General features: G+C 34.9%; 1 protein-coding gene and 1 long non-coding RNA gene across 2 annotated transcripts in view; both read left to right on the forward strand.

Annotated features, from left to right (window-relative positions):
* LOC114717028 (TMV resistance protein N-like) overlaps positions 1-16357 on the forward strand; it is a 72369-nt gene extending 56012 nt beyond the window's left edge. The window contains exons 2-5 of the mRNA XM_028902106.1: positions 13306-14422; positions 14531-14890; positions 14991-15992; positions 16076-16357. Of these exons, the coding sequence (XP_028757939.1) occupies positions 13306-14422; positions 14531-14890; positions 14991-15992; positions 16076-16357 (2761 nt within the window). The remainder of the gene's footprint in view (positions 1-13305; positions 14423-14530; positions 14891-14990; positions 15993-16075) is intronic.
* Positions 16358-22597: 6240 nt separating this feature from the next.
* On the forward strand, positions 22598-25521 carry LOC114717054 (uncharacterized). The gene is made up of 3 exons (XR_003737676.1): positions 22598-22649; positions 25004-25198; positions 25299-25521. It is a non-coding gene; the product is annotated as an uncharacterized LOC114717054 (long non-coding RNA).
* The last annotated feature ends 1066 nt before the right edge of the window (positions 25522-26587 follow it).

Raw genomic sequence — 26587 nt, forward strand, 5'->3', positions numbered from 1 at the left:
ATTGCAAATTAGTTATAAAATTTACCTATCTTTTGAAAATCCCAAATAAAGTTAATTAGGAGGGGAGTTTGAAGTCAGAACTATCTATTTTTCTTAATTTAAGGGGTAAATTTGAAATTCTGAAGAAAAAACTAAAGAAAAGGAAAAGGAGAAAATCTGTTACCCGTCATTTTCTTTATAATTTTTTCAAACAAATTACTTTTCCAACACAGTCTAATAATTTTCTTAGGAAAACTAATTTGGAGGTTCTTATAGTTGTTATCAGTTTGGAATCAAGTCCTTGTAATTTTTTTTTTCTTTTTATTAGATCCTTTGACTTTCTCCTATTAGGCCCATTAATCCCTACAGTTAAATAAGACAAATACTGTTATAACTTTTCGTTAAATCTTCACCTCACCCCCCCACTTTGCCCAACTGACTATTCCTTCCACGATGAATATCATTAGGCAGTACATTGAGTATGCTCCATAGCGTCTGGTTTGGTTCAGGTTTAAAGGGCAAAAAGGAAAAGCGTTCCCGGGTCATGTCCGTCCGTATAGCTCACAGGGGTACGGTAGGAACACAGGGAATAAAGGCGAAGCAGAAAAAAGAACAAAGCAAAGAACCTTAAAATAGGGGTTTCGTACAAAGTTCATTTATTTGAGCTTGAATTACTTATGTTGGGTTTTGGGTTTGGATCCGCCATTGATGGGCCACATTATTTGACCTGGTATAAAGAGAATATACCAGTCAAATATCCAAGCGATATTGTGATATGTTTGACTTGGTCAAATACCCTGAATCATATCCAATCGGTTACGATATAAATATGATTAGTTTATAATAAATTATTTAATTTATATTCTATAGATTAAATATATATTAAGTATATATATTTAGAATTAATTATGATTAATTTTGAATATTAAATTCAGATATCATGATATTATGAGATAAATATATTTATATATCCTATCTCAAATTTTATCTGATGGGCTCAGTGAATATTTTTGGCTATCCAAAATACCCCTGACAAAAGCGATATATAGAGGTTTCCCCCTATCAGTTCAAATCACTCCAGTAGTTGATCTTTCCTACTATCTCTCTCTCTCTCATTTCTTTCTTGCAAAAGGGTGCTCTGCTGTGCACTCAAAAGCTTAGACTTTTATAATTTAGCTTAAGCGTGAGCTAAGAGGATCTGATCGACCCGACCCAGTATGTTCCCTGATCCATTCTAAGTTTTATTTAACATTGGCATTAGAGCCCCGACGATCTTTAGGCATCATAAATATATATATATGCATGTATATATATCATTACGGTTCTGTTATTTCGCTACGTCGTTCGTATGTTTTTTTTTTCCTGAATATTGATATGCTTGTGAATTAAATTCGAAAATGCGCTTTGTATATATATATTTGAAGTATGAAAATATTATCCGTAATGCTGTAAGGATCAAAAACATGTTGAAAGCTAGTTTTCCACAAGCTCCGCCGTCGGTTACGCCGAACCATATTTTGGGTCTTTAAAAATGACTTTTTTTTTTAAGAAAATAAATCCATAGAATTGCAGAGCACAAAAATACAAGTTCATAGACACCTAAAACATGAAAAACGGAGCTCGAAGGTGGAAGATATGGAGGTTCGAAGTTGGCGAATCGCGACAAACCAGCCAAAGCTCCAGTCGGGTTCAAGTCGACCCGGCTGGAGGTCAAGGATGACTAGCCAACCCAAAACAACATTGTTTTGGGTTGCAGTCAAACGCTGCGTTTCACTTAAAGTGAAACGCAACGTTCCGGGTCTATTGGACTCGGATCCACCATAGGGTTGGGTCGGTCTCCACAGACCCGACCCAAAAATAAAATAAAATAAAATACTTTTTTTTCCCTACCGACACACCAAGTGGGTGCGTGGGGCCCACTTAGGGCCCCTTAGGTCACAAAAAGAACATATATGGACTCCTTGAGATGTGGGGAATCAAATGGAGTAGGTCCAATGACGGTGAGAGGCTGGAAAGGCAGTGCATGTCCGAGAGTGGGCAATCCTCCCCTCCTTTATTTGTTTTTTAAATTTTTTTTGGAATGCTTCTTGGAGGTCGTGAGGGCGCATGATGGCTTATTTTTGGACCCTATTTAGCCTGAAATATTCCTAAAATCATGAGCTACAAATTGATATATTATGTGCTTATTTTTTATGACTTTTTGGGTATGAAAAATAGCAAATAAATGTTTTAAATATTTATTTTTATATTTTTCTTAACTTAAACTTTTTTTGGTTTAGGAAATGACAACCTCAAATTCTAATCCTAGTTTTGAAATACATCCAAGTTATTCTCCTCTTTCTGAAGCTCCAAAGAGTTCAAATTATTATGCCGATGAAAGTACTAATAAAAGAAAAAGGCTTCAGTCACGAGCATACTCCAATGTTCCTGAGGAGAATAATGGTAAAAGGAAATGTGTTCCTTATCGACAACAGGAGGAAGTTTGCAGACCTAAGGACGCAGATCTAATCAAACAAATAGCAGAAAAGCATGCTAATCAATGCAAACATAAAAAATGTTTGTTTTCAAAACTAAGCTAGTATGCAAAAAAAATCACCAATGACAAAGATGCACTATTTTTCGCAAACATCGTAATTCAATATAGACAGGAACTGGCAAGGAGGGGACACGTCTTTAGTGAGGGATTTTTTAAACAAAGTCTCCGTAAATGCTGGAGGACCGTTCAAGAGATCTTAAGAGGACCAATGATAAAATATGTCATGAACGAATAGGTTTTTGTTCTTTGTTTATTTTTTTCTTTGGTTCATGTTTACTTTTATTTTGGAATTGTCCATTTTTTTTGTAAACATTTATTCTTTGTTAATAAATAAATTTTATTATTTATTTATAAGTGCTTTAATTGAGTGGGAGTTTTATAAGGAAAACTCAAAATTGGGGATATTTTCAAGGACAGTCAAACATAAGAGGGGTAAAAGGCAAACCAGGAGTAATGGGATGGGAGCCAACCTAGTTGTCTCCTGATCATGAAACTGACAAGACTCCCACCTGGATAGTCTATGACCTACTTGAATAACATTATGTTACATACCATACTAAAATGCATTATTGTCTATATGATCGGACGATGTCTCAAAAAGGAATTAAGTCCATCGTAGCTAACCTCATAGGAGGTGACAAGCTAAACAGAGACAATTACAGCATGTGGCATCATAAGATATCATAAGTCCTCGAAGAGCAAGAAGTCACTGATGTGTTGACTACTTTTCTTCAAGAGCTTGAGGCGAATGCATCGCGAAGGGACCAGGATGGCTACACAACTTGGACAAAAAGGGACACCATTGCCAAAATCACTATGCTAAGTACTATGACTGACAATGTGTTAGTGTAATTTGAAACACACCCTTCTGCCTCTGCCATGTGGGCGGTACTGAAATCTGAATTTGATAGTACCTTTGTTGCAAGGTTTAGGAGACTTACCGTCAAACTTGATAATTTCAAGCTAGCTCCTAACACTCCCATAGGGCATCACCTAAGGGTAATGCAGAACTTAATAAGGGAGCTTAAGGAAGCCGGAGGCACCTTATCTAATGAGCAACATATTCAAGCTGTCATGAGGTCTCTCCCGACCAGTTGGGATACCATAAAGCATGCTATTACTCATAATGAGAGTATAAAAACCTTTGCTGATGTAGCCCGCCACCTCTAATTGGAGGATGACTGAATGGAGATTGTGAAACCTATCGATAAGGCATATTTAACTAAAGGAAAGAGAGGCTCAACCTCCCAAAGTCAATCCAAGAGAAACAAAGGCTCTCAAAATAAGAACGGCGGCCCTAAAGTAAAGAAGGGAAAGAATTCCTCCAAGAAAGGCAAGAAATCTGCAAAGAAGTGAAACATAGCAACCATCAAATGCTATGCTTGCCAATAAAAGGGGTATTATGCCAAGGACTACCCTAAGAAAGAAAAGGAATTAGATTTAGATTCAATACATTTCTCTTATGTTTCTAGCACTGCGTTGATTGTTGAAACTAATCCTGTTTAGGTTATAGACTCAGGGGCAACAGACCACATGAGCAAGGATCGTGGCAACTTCACAGAATTTCATCGATTACCAGCAAGAAGTAGATGGCTTTATGTTGGGAATAACATGAGGGTAGAAGTCAAAGGGATTGGCACTTGTGAACTAATCCTGCATGGAGGAAAAACCTTAGTCCTACAAGATGTCCTCTACGCTCTGAATATCCAACAAAATCTTGTGTCTGTTATTTCCTTAGTTAAATTTCATTTTAATGTCTTTTTTCATGATTTCATCGTAGACATTTTGTATGGGACTAATTTTTCAGTTTTTGATTATGTTTCATATGGTTTCTTTGTTTTAGAGAATTTCAATGACAATTTTAATTCTAGTTCTTGCTATATGCTTTCTTTTGATGTCAATTACGATATATGGCATGCTAGATTAAAACATATTGGTCAAGAACGCATGACCAAACTAGCAAAACAGGGTTTGCTAGGTAATGTATCCAAAAAGAAAATGTCTCTGTGTGAACATTGCCTAGCTGGCAAGAGCACAAGGAAGCCTTTTGGAAAGGCAACCAGGGCTAACCACCCTCTTGAATTGGTACACTCTGATATTTGTGAACCGATGAGTGTAAGGGCTCATCACAGAGCATGTTATTTTATTACCTTTATCGATGATTCTTCTCGATATGGCTATACTTTTCTGATTTCCCACAAATCTGAGGCATTAGAATGCTTTAGAAAATATCTCAATCTAGTGAAAAATTAGCTAATTTCAATAATCAAAGGCTTAAGAATTGACTGAGGTCAAGAATATCTCTCTGATCAATTCAAGGAGCTCTATGAAGAAAGGGGTATTATTAGGTAGCTAACAATCCTTGGTACTCCTCAACAAAACGGAGTTGCTGAAAGGAGAAATAGAACTCTCCTTGATATAGTTAGGTTAATGATGGCACAAGCGAAGCTCCCAACCTCATATTAGGGAGATGCTCTTCTAACTGCCATATTCATAACTGAGTGCCTTCTAAATCAGTCACCACAACCTCTTATGAATCATGGACAAACTGCAAACTGGATCTAAGCATCCTAAGACTATGGGGATCAGTGGTCTACATTCGTGATTCTTCTCACAAGTATGACAAGTTAGAACCAAGGGGCAAAAAGTGTATCTTCATAAGATATTATGAGACCTCTAAGGGGTACGTCTTCATTGGTGAAAATGATGATGGCTCAGTGACTAAGATAGAGTTAAGGGATGCAACGTTCATAGAAACTGAATTTCCTAGCAGAGGGAGTATTGATTGCACAAGCTATCTTTATTAGCAGCGAGGAGCAACAAAGTGTTTCTCAGTCTACTGATCCGAGTGGGAGCGTTGAACCATTTTCACAACCAGGTTTGACGCATCCACAAGAAGAAAGTCCTGTAGCAACCCCACTTAGGAGAAGTAATAGAGACAAAACTCCTAGAAGACGCTTCTCAGTCGAAGGAGCAACTTTCATCGTTAGTCCAAAAAACAATGAAGAAGACCCTGTAAGCATTAGAAAAGCATTAACAGGGCCTGCTAAGGAAAAATGACAAAAAGGCCTTACAAGAGGAAATGGATTTCGTGGAGTCTAACCAAGTATGGGAACTAGTTGGTCTACCACCTGGCCGAAAGGTAATCAGGAACAAGTGGGTTCTCAAATACAAACACAAGGCTAATGGATCAATTGATAAACCTAAAGCAAGTTTAGTTGACAAAGGGTACACACAACGGAGAGGAGTGGACTACGAAGACACTTTCTTACCCGTTGTACGTTTCAACTTGATATGATTAATACTGGTTCTAGTAGCAAGTTTAGACTTAGAGTTGCATCAAATAGATGTAAAAACCACTTTCCTAAATGGAGAACTAGATAAAGAAATCTATACGGAATAGCCTGAGGGCTTCATATAGAAAGAAAACGAACAAAAGGTTTGTAAACTCTTGAGATCCATTTATGGACTCAAGCAATCATCTAGGCAGTGGCACCTGAGGTTCCACAAAGCTATAAGCTCCTATGACTTCGAAATGATCAAAGAAGATCACTGTGTCTATATCAAATGGTTTGGAGACAATTTTTTCATTCTATTCCCTATGTCAATGACATACTCTTAGCTGGTACCAATCTCAAACTAATCAAGATGATCAAAGAGTGGTTGTCCTTGAACTTTGAGATGAAAGATATAGGCAAAGCAGAACATATCTTAGGAGTTAAGATAAGAAGAGATCATTCTAGGAAATTGTTGTCGTTGTCACAAAAGGCATATATAACAAAGATTCTTGAGTGTTTCAATATGAGAGACTATAAGCCTATGGATACCCCAGTGGGTAAGGGACATGATCCAAGTGAGAAAATGAGCCCTATAAAACAATGCTATATAGATAGCATGAAGAGAGTTCTATGCTCAAGTGTCGTTAGCAGCCTAATATATGCTATGTTGAGTACCATGCTGGACATGTGATCCGCAGTTAGACTTGTAAGACAATTCCAATCCAATCCAGGAGTAAAACACTAGGAAGCCGTAAAGAGGATTATGAGATATCTAAAAGGAACCATGGACTATGAGTTGTGCTATCAAGGAAATGGCCTTTGTGTGGAGGGTTATTCCGATACTGATTGGGCAGGAGACCTGGACGAGCAATACTCGACATCAGGCTATACATTCCTAGTAAACAACGGAGCAATCTCCTGGAGCAGCAAGAAACAAACATGTGTGTCTCTTTCATCCTTGGAAACAGAATACGTAGCATGTTCTACGACTGTTGGCTTAAAAGATTCTTAGTAGGATTAGGAATCCATGGTGGTAGTAAGAGACCAACCCTAATTCACTACGATAGTGAAGCAGCAATAGCCTATGCAAAGGACCCTAAGTACCAAAATCGTACTAAGCACATAGACATAAAATATCACTTTGTAAGAGATATGATCTCCAAGAAACAAGTGACTGTTCAATACTTGTCCACTCATAAGATGTTGGCAGATCCCCTAGCCAAGCCTATAGTTAGAGATCCTTTTGTCAAGCATGTAAAGGCCTTGGGCATGCGTAAAGCATGATGTATTGAACTCCTTTTTCTTTTTTATCTTTTTTCTTTCAATTGTGCAACCGTGAGGCACGTTGTATTGAACCTTCTTTTACTTAGTAATTATATGCATTTTATCCAGTTCAAAAAATTTTCTTGTATATACATTTGTGCGTTTATATATGCATAGGCACAAGGTATGCAACACCAATATGTCGTACAGGTCACAAGGTTGGCTCACTCACACAAACAACTACCTTGCTATGTTCTCATGGGACGTAGAAGGGTTGACAGCAGATGATCACCATGAGATGGTAGGGAAGAATCACTGCACAAGTGTCACTTTAGCTAGACTGAGATGAGGCTCATAAAATTCTGGGCCGAATCATGGATAATGTGTAATCCATGAGACCTATAACCAGACAAGGAACTCTTCACCTATAAGACATCATATTTAGTTGGGACAGAAGAGATCTTGGTTCAAGTGTTAAAGTACATTTAGAAGTTAAGTCTGTACGGTGCCACTAAAACCAAAAGCAACATACTCTACTTAGTGGATCGGACACTATAGCATGTAATTCATATTGTATGAGCTCACACAAATCCGTAACATGGGACATAAATGGAAGATCCCTAATCCATTATGGTGTGAGTCCCAGAAAGGAAATAAAACCTTTCATAATGCCCTCAAGACTTAGACAGCATCACAAGGATCTGGTTTACTCATAGCTACTCTAGCCTAAACCCCACGGTCAAGAATGATGCAATCTAATAGGTCAAGACTGGAAAAGCGACTATGCCAAATCTAAGTGATGAATAGTCAAAAGGAAGATTTGTCCTGAAGTACACATCTACACTGGTATCTGTAACATTTTCCTTGCAGGTTGAACAGAACAACTAAGCAAGTGTGGACACCATGCGTATAAGAAGGCAATTTGAGTAAACAAAATAACTCGAGAGGGATTAGATATGCCATGAGTAAAGTTTATAGATAAAACTAGGGCATTCGAGGCAACAAGCATACAATTTACAAGTACACCTAGGGTGTTCTTGTGTGCTGATCCTGTGTAAAGGACTTCTAGTGCACAAGCATCCAAATTGATGATGTCGTGCCCACGCGGTCACAGCAGACACCCAATATGAAGCAACGAAAGATGTAGTTATCACACGATGGACAACCCATCAAGTGCGAGTGGGAGATGTTGGATTTTGGGCTTGGATCCGCCCTTGATAGGCTGGATTATTTGACCGGGTATAAAGAGAATATACCAGTCAAATATCCAAGCGATATTGTGATATGTTTGACTTGGTCAAACACCTTGAATCATATACAATCGGTTACGATATAAATTTGATTAGTTTATAATAAATTAATTAATTTATATTGTATAGATTAAATATATATATTAAGTATATATATTTAGAATTAATTGTGATTAATTCTGGATATTAAATTCAGATATCATGATATCATGAGATAAAGATATACTTATATATCTTATCTCATATTTTATCTGATGGGCTTAGTGGATATTTTTGGTTACCCAAAATACCCCTGACAAAAGCTATATATAGAGGTTTCCTCTCATCAGTTCAAATCACTCCAGTAGTTGATCTTTCCTACTATCTCTCTCTCTTATTTCTTTCTTGCAAAAAGGTGCTCTGCTGTGCACTCAAAAGCTTAGACTTTTATAGTCTAGCTTAAGCGTGAGCTAAGAGGATCTAACCGACCCGAACCGAGACTCGACCTAGTATGTTTCCTGATCCGTTATAGGTTTTATTTAACAACTTAGATAGAACATTCAGAGTCTAGACTAAGGGAAGCAAATTCGAGATAAGAGGATCGCAGAAAATAGAGGAACAAATGAAAAATAAACTAAATCCAATAATAAAGTAAAGATAAATTCTATAACTAGCATGGATTCAATTTAAGAAACCATTTAAAGGGAGAGAGACTTGCGCAGATCCAGTTAAAAAAAAAAAGAGAAGAAAATGGAAGCCGGGAAATATATCAGATGAGCAGGTGGGATGGAGCTGGAATTTAAGGTTTTTTGATGGACGAGCTCATGCAACTCATATTAGGGAGGTCGCGAGAACAGCGGGGAAGGAGAAGATGTTGACTGACAGTTATAACGGTGTTTGTCTTATTTAACAGTAGGAATTAATCAACCAAACAGAAGAAAATTGAAGGATCTAATAAAAAGAAGACCTCCAAATTAATTTTTCCTAATTTTCTCAATCTTTCCGTTTTTTCCCAGTTAACGCAAACAAGCCATTAGGATAAGTTAAAATTATGCGGAACATACAAAGGAAGAATCGGAGCGTTTACGTTACTTGACCGCAGTCATGTGAGAAGAACAGGGGGGACGCACCCCCTACGTCTCATCATGCGCATGCCCACATGGCCACATCATAAAGCAAATTACGGACTTTACTTCTTTTCTCCGGTCGAATTATGATGCATTACATTTCCAATATGATAATTTCATGAGCATCATGAAAGTAAAGAGCAAAATTATATAAAAACTTAAAACCATTAATTTTATTTTTATATACATATAATATCCCAAAATTTTTACTTAATTATATTTTAACTCTCTGATTAAACTTTAAGTCATCCGTAAAAAAATAATAAAAAGTAATAGTGTGAAAGTTTTATGCAAAGTTTAATGAGGTTTGTTGTAAACTTTTAAAAAGTCTAAACAATGCCACTAACGGAGGATAGTAATTATAAAAAAAGACAGGGACACATCCCAGGAAACACGCATTAAAGACTAAACTCTACCATATTTTCACGCGTTGCTTTCCATTCGTGTTCACTTTTTCAAAGAAAGCTGCCACACTTGTAAGCACTGGGAGGGAGCCTTGGTTTATTCAATAGAGGGGGCTTTTCATTTGTGTATTACTTTTATTTGGAGTATTGGTGTTTTTGGAATGGGGTTCATAATTGCAAATTAGTCATGAAATTTGCCTATCTTTTCAAAATCCAAAGTAAAATTAATTAGGAGGGGAGTCTGAACCCTCCATTTTTCTTAATTTAAGGGTAAGTTTGAAATTTTGAGATAAAAAACTAAAGAAAAGGAAAAGGAGAGAATCTGTACCCTTTATTTTCTCTCTAATTTTTTAAACAAATTATTTAGGATACGTCAAAGTTGTACGGACCACATCAAGAGGGGAATTGGAAAGTTTAGGTGTTGACTTAACCGGGATCATGTGAGAAGAAATTTTTTTTGTTTTGGGGTGGGGCGGGAACCATCGCAAGTGACGCACTTGCACATCAAGCAAATCGCGGGCTTTGCTTTATTTTCTACGGTCAAAACGTGATGAACTCCATTTTCAATGTGATTTCCCATGGGATTATGGATTTATAGGCAGTTAAAAATTTTCTTGGCTTCATGTTGTTTCAGGACCTTTTTTTTTTAAAAAAAAAGAATATACTACAAATAGCTTTATTCGATTGTACACCAAACAAAATTGCCTTTTGCTCAGCCCCCCCTAAAAGGAAAAAAACTACTTCTCTGTTTCCTTCCAATGCCCAACTTGAAAGTAAATATATGGAAGACTTGACTAAAAATAAATGCAGTGATAATCACCATGATACTTATTGAATCTCAACTGTTCAAATTTAATATGGACGGTTGAGATTTATTTTTTATATATTTTTTTCTAAAAAATGTTTTCTTTTCATACGCAGATAATCCCAAATAAATGTAATATTTTAATTGTAAATTTTTAGAAAAAAAATTTGATTTAAAATTTATTTGTTAAAAATTTTAAATCTTGACTATTAAAACTATATTTGAATAGTATATATTTTACCATGGCAATGAGTATTATGATACTTATCATTGCAATAAGTACAAAATTGGTTCCACAATTGATAGAGGGTAGTAATTATAAATAAACAAACCCTAGCGGTGTGGTTGAGTGGTAGGGGTTCATCCTCCCTTAACCAAGTATTGAGGGTTTGATTCTTACCTTGAGTATGGAAAAGCTTTAAAATTCCGAGCCAACTGTCCCACACATTGATGTGCTCACAAGCTAATGAAGGGATTAGTCACCAGATCCTCCAATGGATAACCTAGTGTTTCACCCAAAAAAATTGTAAATAAACAAATATGATCTTCTATTATTTCAATTCTCCCCTCATTTCTTTTTCTTCTTTACAAAAGATGGTATTTTAACAAGAATTAATGGTATTTATAATTTATTTTTCAATTAACTCGCAGATTCAAATTTCTTTTGTTCCCTCTTTTATAGATCACGCGTTTTGTTTGGAAACTCATTAAAATTAATAAGTCACCCATCATTCAAATAAAACCAATTTTTTGGTGGTTGTTGCAAAGATGCAGTGGTTCAAATCCGTTAGGCTAATTTGTGGGGAAAAAATGGGAATATACTGTGGGGAAAAAAAAGCTGGTTAGGCAAGTCAAAAGTGATCACTGGCCTGTCGTGGCGAGGGAAGGAGCATGGAAGGAAGACCGTGGACCCTTTCAGCCTTTTCTCATTCTCGAGGCGGCCTCCAAACAACCTTTCACAATAAGTAGGGCTTTTAGCTCTCTTCCCTCACTGCAGAAAAAGAGAGAGGAAAAGAAGGAGAAAAGAGGAAGACAGAAAAGGAACAGAGAGAAATTGTGAGAAACTTGCACGGAAATTCTAGTTTCAGCCATCTAATAACACCATCAAGAAGGTAAACACTTGAAAGCTTGTATATATAAAGCATTAGAGCTCAGACACTTCACCTCTAGCTATAAGCCCAGGTCAGTATATCATACATCTACAACTTCCCCTATTTTTCTTTTCCATTTTTTCCTTTGCAATCTGATCATCTCCTATTTCATTTTTTTCCTTTCGTCAAATGAAATAGTCTAGTTGTGTTGCAGGTCGTAATATTGCTGGTTCTTCAAATTATTGGCTTAAACATTTATGGCAAGTAATCAAGGAGGATCTTCTTCAAACTCTTCCAACTCCAATTCAACCCAAAGAACTTGGAAGTATGACATCTCTTGAGTTTTAGGGGTGAAGACACTCGTAAAGGCTTCACTGACCACTTGTACCATGCACTAGATAAGAGTGGGCTTAAGGTTTTCAGAGATGATGAAGAACTTGAGAGAGGAGAAGTCATTTCCAAAGAACTCAAACAAGCAATTGAGGATTCTCTATTTGCAATTGTTGTTCTCTCAAAAAATTATGCCTCTTCTTCATGGTGTTTAGATGAGCTTAAACATATTCTTTACTCAAGAAACAATTGTCTCAACAAGTTTCCCCATATTTTATGATGTAAATCCATCTGACGTACGGCATCAAAGAGAAAGTTTTGCCGAAGCTTTTGCTAGGCATCAAATGCTTCAAAGGGACAATGAGGTCATGAAATGTTGGAGAGATTCTCTCAGGGAGGTTTCAGACTTATCTGGTTGGGATTGCAATAAATATAGGTGAGTCAATTTCTTATTGGGTAAAATTATGCAACAAATATTTTATATTTATATAATCATTTTATGGAACATATATTGATTTAGATGTAGTCAAACTATTTGGTTGACATGTATGTATTCTTAGTTTAAAAATTAAATAAATTAATTATTAAGATGAACATTTTAGTTGTAATACACAATGATACCTTGTATTGCAAGTGTCATTATTCTTTTTATTGTTTATTCAATCTTTCTTTCCTTTTCTGTTTACCACTATTTAATAAATGAGTTCTCACTGCTAACTTTTGTAGAAAAAAGAATTGTAAAACTTTTTTAATACAATTATTTGACATTGATACTATTAGTTATATTTGAGTGGTGTGGAATCAACTTTATAGTACAGGGTCATTTTTTTAGTTATGTCGTCATTTATTCTAATAAATTTTGTGACTATTCTTTTTTTTTTTTGGTATTTGAAGTTAAAAGTTTCTAAATTTTAAATTTGTATTTTGTTAATTTTTATTTTTTTTTCACATCCACAACTTTTTATCCTTGAATTGAAAAGCTTTAACATCACAATTAAATTAAAATGCCCGTTGAAAAAAAAAAGAACAAGAACTGCATGTCTGTGCTGCTGCCAATAGTGAAATTGTTTCAATGTGTTGATAATCTAGAAGGAAAAGAATATTAACAATTGCAGACATTGGAGTAACAAATATTATATTACTCCTCCCTAACTATAAGACCTCGTTTGTAGATCTTATAGTTAGGACTAGAGGTAGTATAATTACATAATAAATCAAAAGTTATATTTCACATGGCCATTCATACATTGTTGTAACTTGTAGGTCTGAAGCAGAACTTGTTGACACAGTGGTTGAGGAGTTGTGGACCAAATTACATCCTAGACTACCACCTTATACTGAAGGACTCATTGGAATTGACAATAAAGTGGAACAACTAGAGCCACTGTTGGAGATAGGTTCGAATGATGTTCGGTTTGTAGGAATATGGGGCTTAGGGGGTGTTGGGAAGACAACAATTGCTTGGGTTGTTTTTGAGAAATATTGTAGCCAATTTGATATTAGTTGCTTTCTTCACAATGTTAGGGTAGCTTCCAAAAGAGATGGTGGCGAGGTTCAGTTACAAAGTCAATTTCTTTCAAAACTCAAAAGAAGAAACATGAAAATTGAAAACAGCTATGAAGGGAAGAAAATAATCCAAAACCGTTGTTGCAATAAAAAGGTTTTACTTATCCTTGATGACGTTAGCCATACAACCCATTTAGAAAATTTGGCTAATAGCCCAAACTGGTTTGGTGCTGGGAGTAGAGTGATCATAACAACTAGGCATTTAGACTTGTTACGTGGAGCGCGTGTAGCATATCAACACGAGGTTAAAACTATGAACCCAAATGAAGCCCTTCAACTCTTTTGTCAGAAAGCATTTGGAAGAAGTGAGCCTCAGGAGGATTTGTTGGAGCTGTCTAAAATTGTTTGTGATTATGCAGGAGGCCTTCCTTTAGCTCTCTCTGTTTTGGGCTCTTTTTTCTGTGGAAAAAGCATTGTGCAATGGGAAGATGCTTTGGATATGTTGAGGAAAGATGCCTTGGGAATGTTGAGGAAAGATCCCCATGAAGATATTTTTGGGATACTTAAAATAAGTTTTGATGCATTAACTGATATAGAACAAGCAATATTTTTAGATATTGCTTGCTTCTTCAATGGTTGGAGCAAAAACAAAATAACAAAAATATTAGAAAATTGTGGTTTTAATGGAAAAATTGGAATAACAACTCTCCAAGAAAAATCTATGCTGAAGGAATATGGCAGTACTTTAGTGATGCATGATTTGGTGGAACAAATGGGTAGGAAAATTGTTGTGGATAAGTCTTCTAATTATGTTGGAAACCGTAGTAGATTGTGGACTAACGAAGACATTGATAAAGTTATGGAAAACAATTTAGTGAGTATCGATCTTATCTCTTATTGGTTTCAATATATTTTACATCTTATTAATTTCTTACATGGTAAATTTGATACCATTTTTCTTGTGGCTAATGTTGTTTATCAGGGTACAAATGAAATACAAGGTATGGTTTCGTCCACATCTTGTGACACATTTTGGGATTTTGAACCATTTTCAACATTGCATAATGTTGTTTACCAAGGCACAAAAGAAATAAAAGGTATGGCCTCATCCACATCTTATAAGGCATTTTGGGATCCTGAAGCATTTTCAACATTGCACAACCTCAGATTACTGATGATATCAAGTGATTTTCATCTCCCTAATGGCCTCAAATGTCTTTCTCATGCTTTGAAAGTACTTTATTGGACAAAATATCCTCTAAACACTCTTTCTTCTGGAACCCGATTGCATGAACTTGTTGATCTTAGAATGAATCATAGCAAATTAAAGAAACTTAGCCTGGTAAGATATCTTATCCTTTGATGTTATTGATAGTGTAATTGGTTATGCTAGTTAGCACATCGTGTTTTTTTCAATGATTCTCATATATTTGTTTGTCCAGTGCTCAAAGAATTTGAAGATTTTGGACTTGCGTTATTCCAAAAACTTGATTGAAACTCCTGATTTTTTGGAAATTCCAAACCTGGAAAGATTGGAACTCGAAGGTTGTGAAGAACTTGTTGACCTTCATGCTTCGATCGGACAACTCAAAAAGCTTCAAGCGTTGAATTTGAAAGGTTGCAAAAATCTTAGATTCCGTTGTCCAAAAAAATTGGAAATGACTGCTCTGAAAGAATTTGTTCTTTCTGGATGTCTTCAAGTAAAATTTCTCCCAGAGTTTGGAGAAAGTATGAAAAATCTTGAAACACTTGATGCTGGGGAGACAAATTTAGTCAAACTACCTGAGTCACTTAGCTTATTGATTGGTCTTAAGACTTTGAAATTAAGGGGCTGTAAAAATCTTGTTTGCCTTCCTCAGAGCATTCACAATTTGAAGCGCCTTGTAGTTATTGATATATCTGGCTGCTCAAAGTTTTCTAGATTGCCAGAAAAGTTGAATGAAATTGAAGGCTTGGAGGAGCTCGACGCAAGTGAAACCGATATAACAGAAATACCTCCTTCCATTGGTGGTTTAGAGAAACTCAAGAAATTGTCATTTCGTCGGTGCAAAAGGTCGATGTTATACCCTTGGAGCATGATTCTTCCTTGGGGGCATTCAATTCATAAGGGCTTAACATTGCCTTCTTCAATGCTGAGTATTAAATCACTGAGAGAATTGGATTTAGGCTATTGCAAGATTGATGATGCATCCATGCCAGATGACTGGAGGGGCTTATCATCATTGGAGAGATTAGATCTGAGTGGAAATAATTTTAAGAGTCTACCTGCTGGCTGCATAGCTAATCTTTTGAAATTGGAACGTCTGTATTTAAATTCTTGCTCTGAACTTCAGTCGTTGCCGCAGACTCCGCCAAGTTTATGTATCCTGGAGTTAGAAGAATGTGCTTCGTTGGAAACAGTGGGAGGTGAACAATTATCACATTTCTTTGCTTCAATGGACCAAGTATGTATAAATATCCATATATCATTATAGAATTCTATGTTTTTATTTTGTTTTTATTATACATATATATTCATTGGAAACAGTGGAAGGTGAAAACAACGCCTTGGATGGATGAAACTCTCTCGGTGACTACTCCTGGACGTGAAATACCATCATGGTTTGACCATCAAATTGATCTTTGTCTGGATGAATATGGTAGTGCTTTATTGATGGTAGACATACCTTCTTGGGAAGAAATGGTGGGAATTGGATTATGCACTCCGTTAGAAGGTAAGTTTTATTCCACTGAACCCGACACAAGAGAATCGGCTTTGTCGTGGAGTCTTTATGATTTCGCAGTACATCCCAAAACCACAAGACGATAAGGGCATTTGATTGTGATGGCGAGAAGAAAAGAAAGTCTTGTCACCTTTGGCTAGGGTTCTGGAAACATACAAAGGAATTCTGTGCCTTGGAGTGCTCAAGAAAGCACAGTCAGCTTCCCTTCATTTTTAATGCCGGCCATAATAATGCAAAAGTTTCAATGAAGTGTGGATGGCGTGTCATACGCAAAAGTGATTTTGAAAACAGCAGTAGCTCAATAATGAGTCGAAGTCGCATTCCAATATTGGAGTACCTGGACCAAGTAAGTCACTTCCGTTATACTCATTATTTTCATTTTTATTTCAAGCTACCCCCTCTATCCCTAGTATTTTGTAAGCACTTGCCCCGCATTATATACACGCTCTTTCAGGCCTAAATATAGTTACCATTGTACCTCATTTATTAGTATTAAGAAAATTTGTGCAATTAGTTATTTGTAACTAACTTGTCGAATCCTCTTTTGCAATTTTCATAACATTTAGTGAGATGTATTAATAGTAAGTAAATGTTTTTTTTTTACCAAAGTGCAAAATTAAGCCTTTTCATTTACGAAAGGAAGATAAGAATTAACTAGCTAGGGTATATTTTGATGTAGGAGAGAAAAGGGATGGATGGGTTCTTATAAAGGATTATTAAAGCGAAGTGAGCAAGAGACTTCTACTTATAAAGGAGTAAATTAAACAAGCAGCTTGTCATATTTAGAAAGTTGGAAAGACGAAAAAGATGAGCATTAGTTAAGGATATAAGTGGGAAAATATGATCAATATTCAGATATTAACCAGTCTGCTTAAACTATCTTTTTAACATGTATAGGCTCGATAGTCTTCTTTTATAGATGGTACCAAGAGCCCAGAGATGGAGGGAGTATACATACACACGAATAATAATTTCTCTGCCTGCCTCTTTTCCCAGTCCTTAGTTATTGAAATTTAGGGCTCTTTCAATGTTCAATTGATTCACCGAAATGAAGCCATAATTAACGCCCACGCATATATGAGATTAAAAGTAACATTAAAGTATAGGCGGAAGACGAAAACAAATGATTGTAAACTAACTCTTTAATTTCTGTAAATTGAATGAATGTGTGGCAAAAATGGAGCAACGACGAGAAGTTAATTTGGTTGGTTATCATAAAATGAAAAACAAGCCGGACAAAGTAGTTACGTAGATGGTGGCATGGAACTTAAATTAATGGTAACTATAATGTAGCAGCAGCTTAGTTATTTTTGTGATTTGATTGTGTTGTTGTGATGATTGGGGTTGCAACAAATTGTGCAGTATCTTCGTCCGCCTGGTCCCCCATGTATGCACGTGGGATTTGGTAGGTCCACTGTATTCACGAGATATGGTCCCATGACGCTCCCTCGCCCAGGTTCAGATTCAAGCTCGGTAAGTTCCACGCAAACGCCACCAATATATTGCCTGATCTGGTTTTATGTATTATTCATACTCTACAATAAAATAATGAATTTCCATATATTAACATTTTGGACTCTTTATTTACAACTTTAATATTTTTAATTAAAAATATACTTATAAATAAAGCTTATATACCATTAGTGACAAAATTTCTGTTGCTATCAAAATTAGTGACCATCACTAAATATTTTTATTTTGTAGATTTAAAATACATTCATAGTTATTTTCAAAATAATCAAAATAACTATGATTATTATAAAAAAAAATCTTTATTTCAGACTAACAACTAGGGTTAAAGGATAAAAATATACTTTTTAAAAATTTTATGTAAAAATAAAAGACACAAAAAATTCTTCAATGATTTAACTATATATTTTATATTCTGATAAAATAATTAGAAATAAGTTATTATAATTTGGACTGGAACAATACTTTGATATTTATATGATATTAGTTCTTGACAAAAGGAAAATGCTAGTATCAATGCGTTGCAACCCTCCCCCCTTTTATTCATGTATCTTTGTTTAATAACTTTTAAGCCACGCTAAGGCACGAGGAAATTAAATGTAGTGGAGAGTGTGGATGGAGCTTGATACAAGAATGCTCGAATATGACCTCATTATTTTTATACATTTCCATGTATAATTTTAGGTTTTTGGCACTAATTATTAGTTAATTGGGGCATAATTAATGGTAAGTATGCACAAAGGGTAATGAAGTTATTTTAGAGGTTTTATGTGCTTGGTGTTGTCTATGTGATTTTCTATGTTAAGATATTTAATCCCTTGAGTTCATTGTGCGTGCAGGTGACCCTAGTTGCAAGTTATGTGAATTGACGATAAATGCACAAAAATGGCAAGAAGGACCAATCCAGCAAAATGACGACGAAGGATTAGACGAGTAACGCTACGTTTTGCTGAGGTTCTCATATTCGATTCGAGGTTGCACATGTTCAGATTCATAACTCTCATCTTTGTTTTGTTTGCCGATTTCTCTCGATCCTCCACCTCCGGTTGTCATCTTCTGCATATCCACCATCTTCATCTTCATCTCTCATCTTCATCGACCACAGTTTGGGTCCTCTCAATTCCACCATCTCCTCTCGTCCTTCGGTTGCAATTCCGTCTTCACTTGCTGAGACCCATGATCGAGAGTCCTGTGAACCTCGGTGACATGTGTGTCCGTCCATGAGCAGTTAGGCCTTCCGTTCCTTGATGATGGAGGAGCCAATCTGAGTTCCTCAAGCTCTTGATTAAATGGCCAGGTGTCTAGGTTTGATTAATAATGGACAGATATCCTCCTATCCAGTTTCCGTTTCCAATCTGTATATTTATTGATTATAGTCTCTAGGTCTCTATGGATTGTAATTGGTGCATTTGGTTCAGGATTATCGTCGGTATGTGTAGTCTGAAGATTGATACTTATATTAGATGTTGTATTCTGTGGATTGTTGATTGATTTGTAGCATTTTCTTTTCTATTTTGATTGACTCTCCATGTTCTCAAGCTCTTGATTAAATGGCCAGCTGTCCAGGTTTGATTAAGAGTGGAGAGATCCTCCTAGCATTGGCTGGGAGTCTAATATCAGCTAAGCAACATCTATAATAAAAACTAAAGGAACATAGGTGTCCACGTGAATTTAGGGGGTTATTGGTATTGGCTAGGGATAAGTGTCTTCGCGAGTGATATTGCTTAGTTAGGTAATTGAAAGGGGAACTAGAGAAGTTAGTTAAGTCGATCATCAAAGAAGTCTCCTATCACTCATTCCGTAATCCATTTAATTCGTAAAATGGGGGGAAAACCATTAATACTTAATTAGTCAGAAATTTAGTAATGGACTCCTCAAAAGAGATCGATCTAGGTCAGCATCATTGTAGTGCACAGTTAATCGAGTTTATTCGATAATCCCCACAGTATGACTTGTTAATGACATAATATTGGATCGCAAATCACTGCGTATAAATATTCAAATATTCTTTTTTATATAGAAAGTAAGTAAAAAGAATTACACATTAAATTGTTAAAAAATAAAAGTTACTTAAAAATAATCGTATAGCTTTAATAGGGAAGTCAGTTTTCAAGTCTATGGGGAAAATATCAAATTTTTTTTCAATTGGGTCAAATAAACTAGCTTTTGCAGTCTTTACTTTAAAAGATGAACCATGTTTTTTTAAAAAAAATAATATTTTTTTATGAATAACTTCCTAAATTTCAGAACTGTCATCATCATTATGCTTGGAAGAGGAAGAGAAATTAGGTGATTAATGGTAGTAGTTCATGACAGAAGAAAAGGTGCGTGTTATGATTGTTCAAGCTCGTTTGGTAACAGGAATCAACAATCTCAACTGGTTGTTCAATTGATGGCGCACAAGTTCCTACTCGAAAGCAGAATCGTTCCAGGGAGCGAAATCATGTACTGCTAGTGTTGAGGAAGAACCTTCTCAAGTTCCAGACTTAGCAGACACTGATTTGGTGCAAATTTATATAATAGTTACTGGAAACCAAAGAGAGTATGAGTCATTTAAGACTCTTCCTACTCCCTTATTCACAAAGCTTATGTCAACCCAGATTACAAGATATTTCACTTAATTTGTTACCTTTGCAAGGTTTTGGTACAATAATCATTTTACTAGCTTAGCATTTTTTTTTTTTTAAGCTTATGTGGCTTATGCGTTGGGGATGAGATTGGATTTCGAGATATATCGAAATGCAATTTCATTTATTTTGTACTAGTTATATGCATATACATGCTGATGCAATTCATATTGTAAACCGTAAAATATAGTGCTTTCTTTTGTGTTTAGATGAATACAGGATTATGTATATTCTAAATTATAAGAAAAAAGGAATATGCTGTAATATATATTCATAATTATTATAATATTTTTTACTCATCCAAACAGTAGAATTGGATTTGGAAATAAAATTACTTTCTAAAATTCTCTGTTGACTGAAGCATGAATTTGAAAATGCATTCTACCTCCGCGTGGCAATTTCTTGTCCTTACAATGGTCTCGTTATTTCTCATAATCCACAGTTACTCAGCCTCGTCATTTTATCTTCACCTCCAACTCCTTCATCTTTTTCAAATTGCTCAGATTACAGCTCCTTTCATTACTACACTCAACATCTTCTCTGTTCTCTCACGTCCACCATTTGCTTAATAAGTTCAGCCCGTCTTTTTCAAAAGACTTTGATCATTTTTATAAAGAAATTGAATAATTTAAATTTCTAAAATTCACAAGCTAATTTTTGAGGATCAATTTTATTTTTAAAAAATAAATTAGTAATATAGACAATAGTTGCAAGTTGGATAAATATTAGTTGCTGTTCAGAAAGAAAAGTCATTAAATGAGAACAAAATTTAAAATTGTAGCATATTCGGGAAAGACTTGGAGTCTCAGACTAGATTGACTTGACTTTGGTGATACAAATCGCAGTCATGCGGGAAGGAGCATGGAAACAAGACTTCCAAGCTTGAAATAAATAAGTTGTCAGTGGAAGTAATATTTCCTTAATTTTCCACTCCTTTTTCCAAGTCTTTGGTCAAGAACAGCATTTATGTATTTGCTTTTGTTTCATGCTCCATTCGGTCCGTTAGTTTTTTTTTTTTTTTTGTTACAATATAAGCGTTAGTTGAAGGGTTGATTTAGTCTTAAATATAATAACCTAATCTACCTTATATCTAATATTTATTTATTTTCTCCTCAAGTAATTCTTATGGATTACATATGCTGTCAAGAAATTTTTATCAATAGATAATCCAAATTCACATAATTAATAAGGATATTTTAGAAAAAGCAATATCAATTTCTTATAAATAACTAACTTAACTAATTTCTTAATATTTATAAATTAATTATCTAATTTTTACATTAAAAAAATAAAGATAGTATAATCTAATTAATTGGAAGGAGTCGTGGGGGTATTTGGGCACCATCAAAAGAATTTTTTCACAAATCGAGATAAACTCCTCCAAATATTTATTTCGTATTCCATAAAAATACTTTTAAAACCATGGTTTTAATTCAATCCAAACACTCAAATTTTTTGATGGTGGTGTTTAGACGGGAAAGTGAGAAAATCATCCCATATGTGTAAACCCGAATGTTTTGATTTAGGAAGGATAGGAAAAAAAATTTCTTAAAATTATTTAGAGCCTAAATAAAAATGGGAGAAATTGTGGAATATGAATTTTCAGGACTTACAAATTTTATAAAAAATTCTATTTTAAAAAAATCACTCAAATAATTTTAAATTTATTTTTCAGAGCAAAAAATGACTCATTTTTCTAGAAAATTCAAAGAAAAATGAGTTGAAAATTCTAGAATAATTATTCTATGAGTTAAAGAATCTACTTGAGGTATAAAATTTTTAAAATGAGTTCAGGATTAATTTATGAAATAAAAAGTTATTTTAAAAAAAAATAATTAGGAGTTGATTTTTAACTCAATTTTTAGACAAATTACTTTCTGGTTAAAAAAGCTAACGGATAATATAAATCCATACAAAATATCCTGAATTAATTTCTGGATGTATTCCTTAACTTCAGGAAACCTGAGTGAAGGATGGGTTAGAAACCCCCACAGAATAACATTCAGAATGCTTCTTTCCTTTTTCATTTCCCCTGCTGCTCGAAGTGAAACCAGAGAGAGAGTTGAGAGTTTGAGAGAGACCGAGAAGGAAGAAGTGATCGGAGGAGAGAATCTTTGCATGAAGAGGTGAAATCCAAGAAAGGTATGCCTCCTGAATATTCTCTTATCTTTATTCTCCTCTGATGGGGCACGTTTTGCAAAATGATGAAGATAATAAAATCCTGTTTTAGAGGGAGAAAGTGTAGAGCTCGATGGCCAAGTTATGCAAACCGTGTTTAAAGGTTAGAACGGAGTGTGTGGCTGTGATTCTGCTCATGCATGTGTGTTTGTTGCTTTGCTTGTGTTGGTCGAAGAGAGGGTTTGGTGTTCAATTTTTGTAGCCCAGGTTTTCTAAGATCTAAAGAAGTGAAAAATGTTTATGCATGAGATGTTGGGACTGTTTTGTGATGCTGTCAAATCTGTTGCCCTTTTTTGTTTCGATTATACTGTAGAGTTCTTTGGAGTTAGGAGGAGATGTGATATAAACATATGATAAGTGTTAGTTGTTCGGTTTGATATGGGTATATAATAATTTTCGAATCTGGAAGAGAGAAAAGCTTTAAAAAAAAAAAAAAAAAAGATATGGAAACCGTGAGCTCTCGATGCTTGATATTGAGTCATTCAAATTTTGTAATAGAGAATTCTTTTAAAGGGATGGAGTGTCTTTTTTCAATGAAATGGTATGACTTAAGTGGAGATGAGTGGTATGGGCAGGACCATTTAATTGAACAAAGCTAAGATAAGGAATGTTCTTTGGTGCTCTAAGTTGCCAGACTATAATTTCAGAGTAGAAATGGAATCTGGAAATTCCAGATTAAACACCCTAAGTCACTTTAGAGCTTATAGGAAGGAGGATTTAAATTAATATGAATGGTCTAAGTGTTAATGATAAGCTGGAAAAATAATTCCAGATTTAGAAGAATTGATTCAGATTCAAGTATGAAGTTTTAAAATGATAGTTAGGCATTTCTATTAAAGTTAATTTGATATTTTAGAGTTATGGATTAAAGTTTTTTTAGAAATGAGGAAGGATTTGTAAAGTGATTTGTGGGTATTATACTATATGTACATACTTGTATGGTCTTTTGAATCTGATGATGCTAATTAATCATTTGAGTAAATTGAAAAAAAATTTACCCTGTTATTTTCAGGTTAGAAACCCAGTGTTAGTTATTCGCGGGCATTAAAACGACCCTATTAGTATATAGAATGTTAGCTAGGTGCTGCATTTATGGTATTAGAACAAAGGTTGATATGGACATAAGGCTCTATAGAGTTTGGCTCCATAAGTATGCCGGAACCAGTTTCAGTGCTTATCACTTTGATGTGCACCCTAAACTCATCAAATTTGAACCGTCTATGTCTCATTTTAATGGTCCAGATTTGATTCTTTTTATTTTTATTTATTTAAAATAATTATTTTAATATGTATAGAATTTAAAATAGAGATAATTTCTTTACTATCATTCTTTCAAAAAATAGTTTTTTTCATTTAGAAATAATTAATTAAAGATTTTAAATCTGGACCATCCAAATAAGATATAAACGGTCCAGATTTGATGGGCTTATAGTGCTCATCAAAGTGATGAGCACCGAAACCAGTTCCTAAGTATGCCTACTTTAAATACCGGCAGCATTAAACGCTCTATAGAGTCACGTAAGGCTGATGTGAACACAATGAATCCTTCAGTTGCAGCTTGTATATAATCCTCCTATATCTCGTAGCTCTCCCAAAAAGGAAGGTAGCAGAACCCTCAATAATAATATTTGGAAAACTTTTCCCTGGCCATATCAACTCATCATCAATTGTCTTATGCCCACCCATCACTGCATCAGCTATAATGGCATTTAATTCAGCCGCAGAAGCAATTAAAAATGGGAAAATAACAATCTGACTATTTCTGCTCCAACACAAAACCATTCTGCACTTCAAAGAATTCCAAACATCTACCATCCCTCACATTAATTAATTTACCCTATCTTGATCAAAAAATCATCAAATTTCAACACACTCCCAACTTCGATCACTAAAGCAAAGCTGAAGTATATGTGCAGATTTAATGGCAGCAATTGCAACAGTATGCATATGAACACGGAAGTCCATATCACTGGCATTATGAGCAGCTTGCAGTAGCATGGAGTAGATAATAACATACTGGCAAAGCCAAGAGAATTGGAATGCTAGAAAGGGTTTTGTTTGCCCAAGTTTATTGTGATTGTACATAATGCATTTGAGACTCTGGAATTTACAGAGTAGCTGACTCACTATTAAACACCTTGCAATTTTAACTCACTAGATTCAGTTCTTTATTTCTGCTTCATCTTCTAATTATTTAAATGGAAAGGAGGGGGTTTAGGACATCCAAGATATACCTGTCCATGTTCCAGTTGCTATTTCTTCCCTGTTGATAAGGCTGAGAGCTTTACTCCAGTTATCTCTCAATAAATGCATGCAGTCATTGTATTTTACACGCTCATGCAGACTGGTATAGTGGGAAGATTTCAGGGGGCCTTTTGATGAGCTTTCAAATATTGATCTTCCAATGAAACAAGATTACCGTGCCATTTGCTCATGGTTGGCTTATACTTCGTGCAGTCCTCTTCCTTTTCAAGTTTTCATCATCCATCACCACAAAACAAAAAAAAGGAAAAAAAAAAAAAAAGATGATGCTGGCCCTCTACTGGTAGCGGGTCCTTGGGTTTTGGAGTTTTGCTACAACAGCTTCAGCTGATGAGGCTGGATAGTCCAAGCTATCCATGCATCCTCAGTGCACATGATCATGCTTCGTGAGTACGATTTTTTTCACTCCTCCCTTACTATTAATGGTAGTTAGCAAGTTTGAGACTATATAGGCCTCAATATGGGTTTATATTTTGATTTCCTGGGACAGAAGTGCATCCTTTTTAACTTATTCGAGAGGGATAACATTATATAATCCTTATTTTCTTGGTGGAGCAATCACCATGCCTAAAACGCTTAATGATGGTGCTGTTGAATATGACTATATGAGAATCTCAGGTATGTTAGCTTGAGGAACTGTTTTAAAATCTTTACTATTCTGGACAATGTTTGACTTGTTTTCTCTCTTTATTATTATTATTTTGTTTTTGGGACACACCCACTCGCAGTATCACAATATTCACGACAGTAATTGCAAGAGGTAGCCCCTCGTTGGCGTTATTAATCTCTGGCCATTAATTAGAAGCACTTTAAAAAGCTTGGCCTTCAGGAAACGGGTACTCGACATATAATTTATGGGGTGTTCAGTTTTGTCTTGACTTGTATGAAATTATTTTTTAAACGTTTGTTTTTTTTTAAGTTTAACTAAACATCCCCTTAGTCGCTTGACACAACATGAGATATATGTATAAAGGTCATCTAACAGAATCCGAATTTTAAATTAACTTTAAGTTGTCATAATTAAACGAGAAATCTAAGGATACGTGCGTAATAATGAGCAATAATGTTATGAAGATACGATGGGGTGGTGAACGAGTCAAGTTTCCTATTTATAGTTTAATGGTTAGACTTATTAATCACATTCACATCTATTATAATTAAATTATTAATATATTTTTTTAAAAAAAGATATCGATCAACATTCCATAATATGTATTCACATCCATAAAATGGTAATAGTTAAATCTAATGAAGAAGGCCATATTATTTTTTTTTGAAAAAGTAAATCATATAAATTCCATATTTATTTTATGCAAATAGTAGCTAGATATGTTTCATCTTCGCTGTTGGGTTGACCTCTTTAAATTTAGTCAAGCATGAGATTGAGTGTCTATGGACTATGGATATGTCAGATGCATAGACTCTTTCCATTGGGTGAAGAATAAAAGGGGGGGAAAAAAGGTTTTATCCTTTTTGGAAAAAAAATCAGCTGCATATAAAATTCATAAAAAAAAAGCAAGAAAATGCCCTATTTTCAAGTTTCGTTTGCATAATTGCCCATTGTGCTCAATAGCATCACAGATAATTAATATAAATTTAAAAAATTAATTCATAGATCTTTGTAGTTTTATATAATTTTTAATGGGGTCGTAGTAGCTTTTTCTATTGGTACAATTTCTTCAATTATAGGTATTGGTCATTGTATTAATAATTTGTTAATCTGTAAAGGAAACATTGTTATGAGCTAATGACAATGTTGGCCTAATTAACTCATATCAT

This window comes from Neltuma alba, unplaced genomic scaffold (assembly GCF_004799145.2).
Source record: "Neltuma alba isolate B1F8T4 unplaced genomic scaffold, ASM479914v2 tig00011705_pilon, whole genome shotgun sequence".
NCBI classification, from domain to species: Eukaryota; Viridiplantae; Streptophyta; class Magnoliopsida; order Fabales; family Fabaceae; genus Neltuma; species Neltuma alba.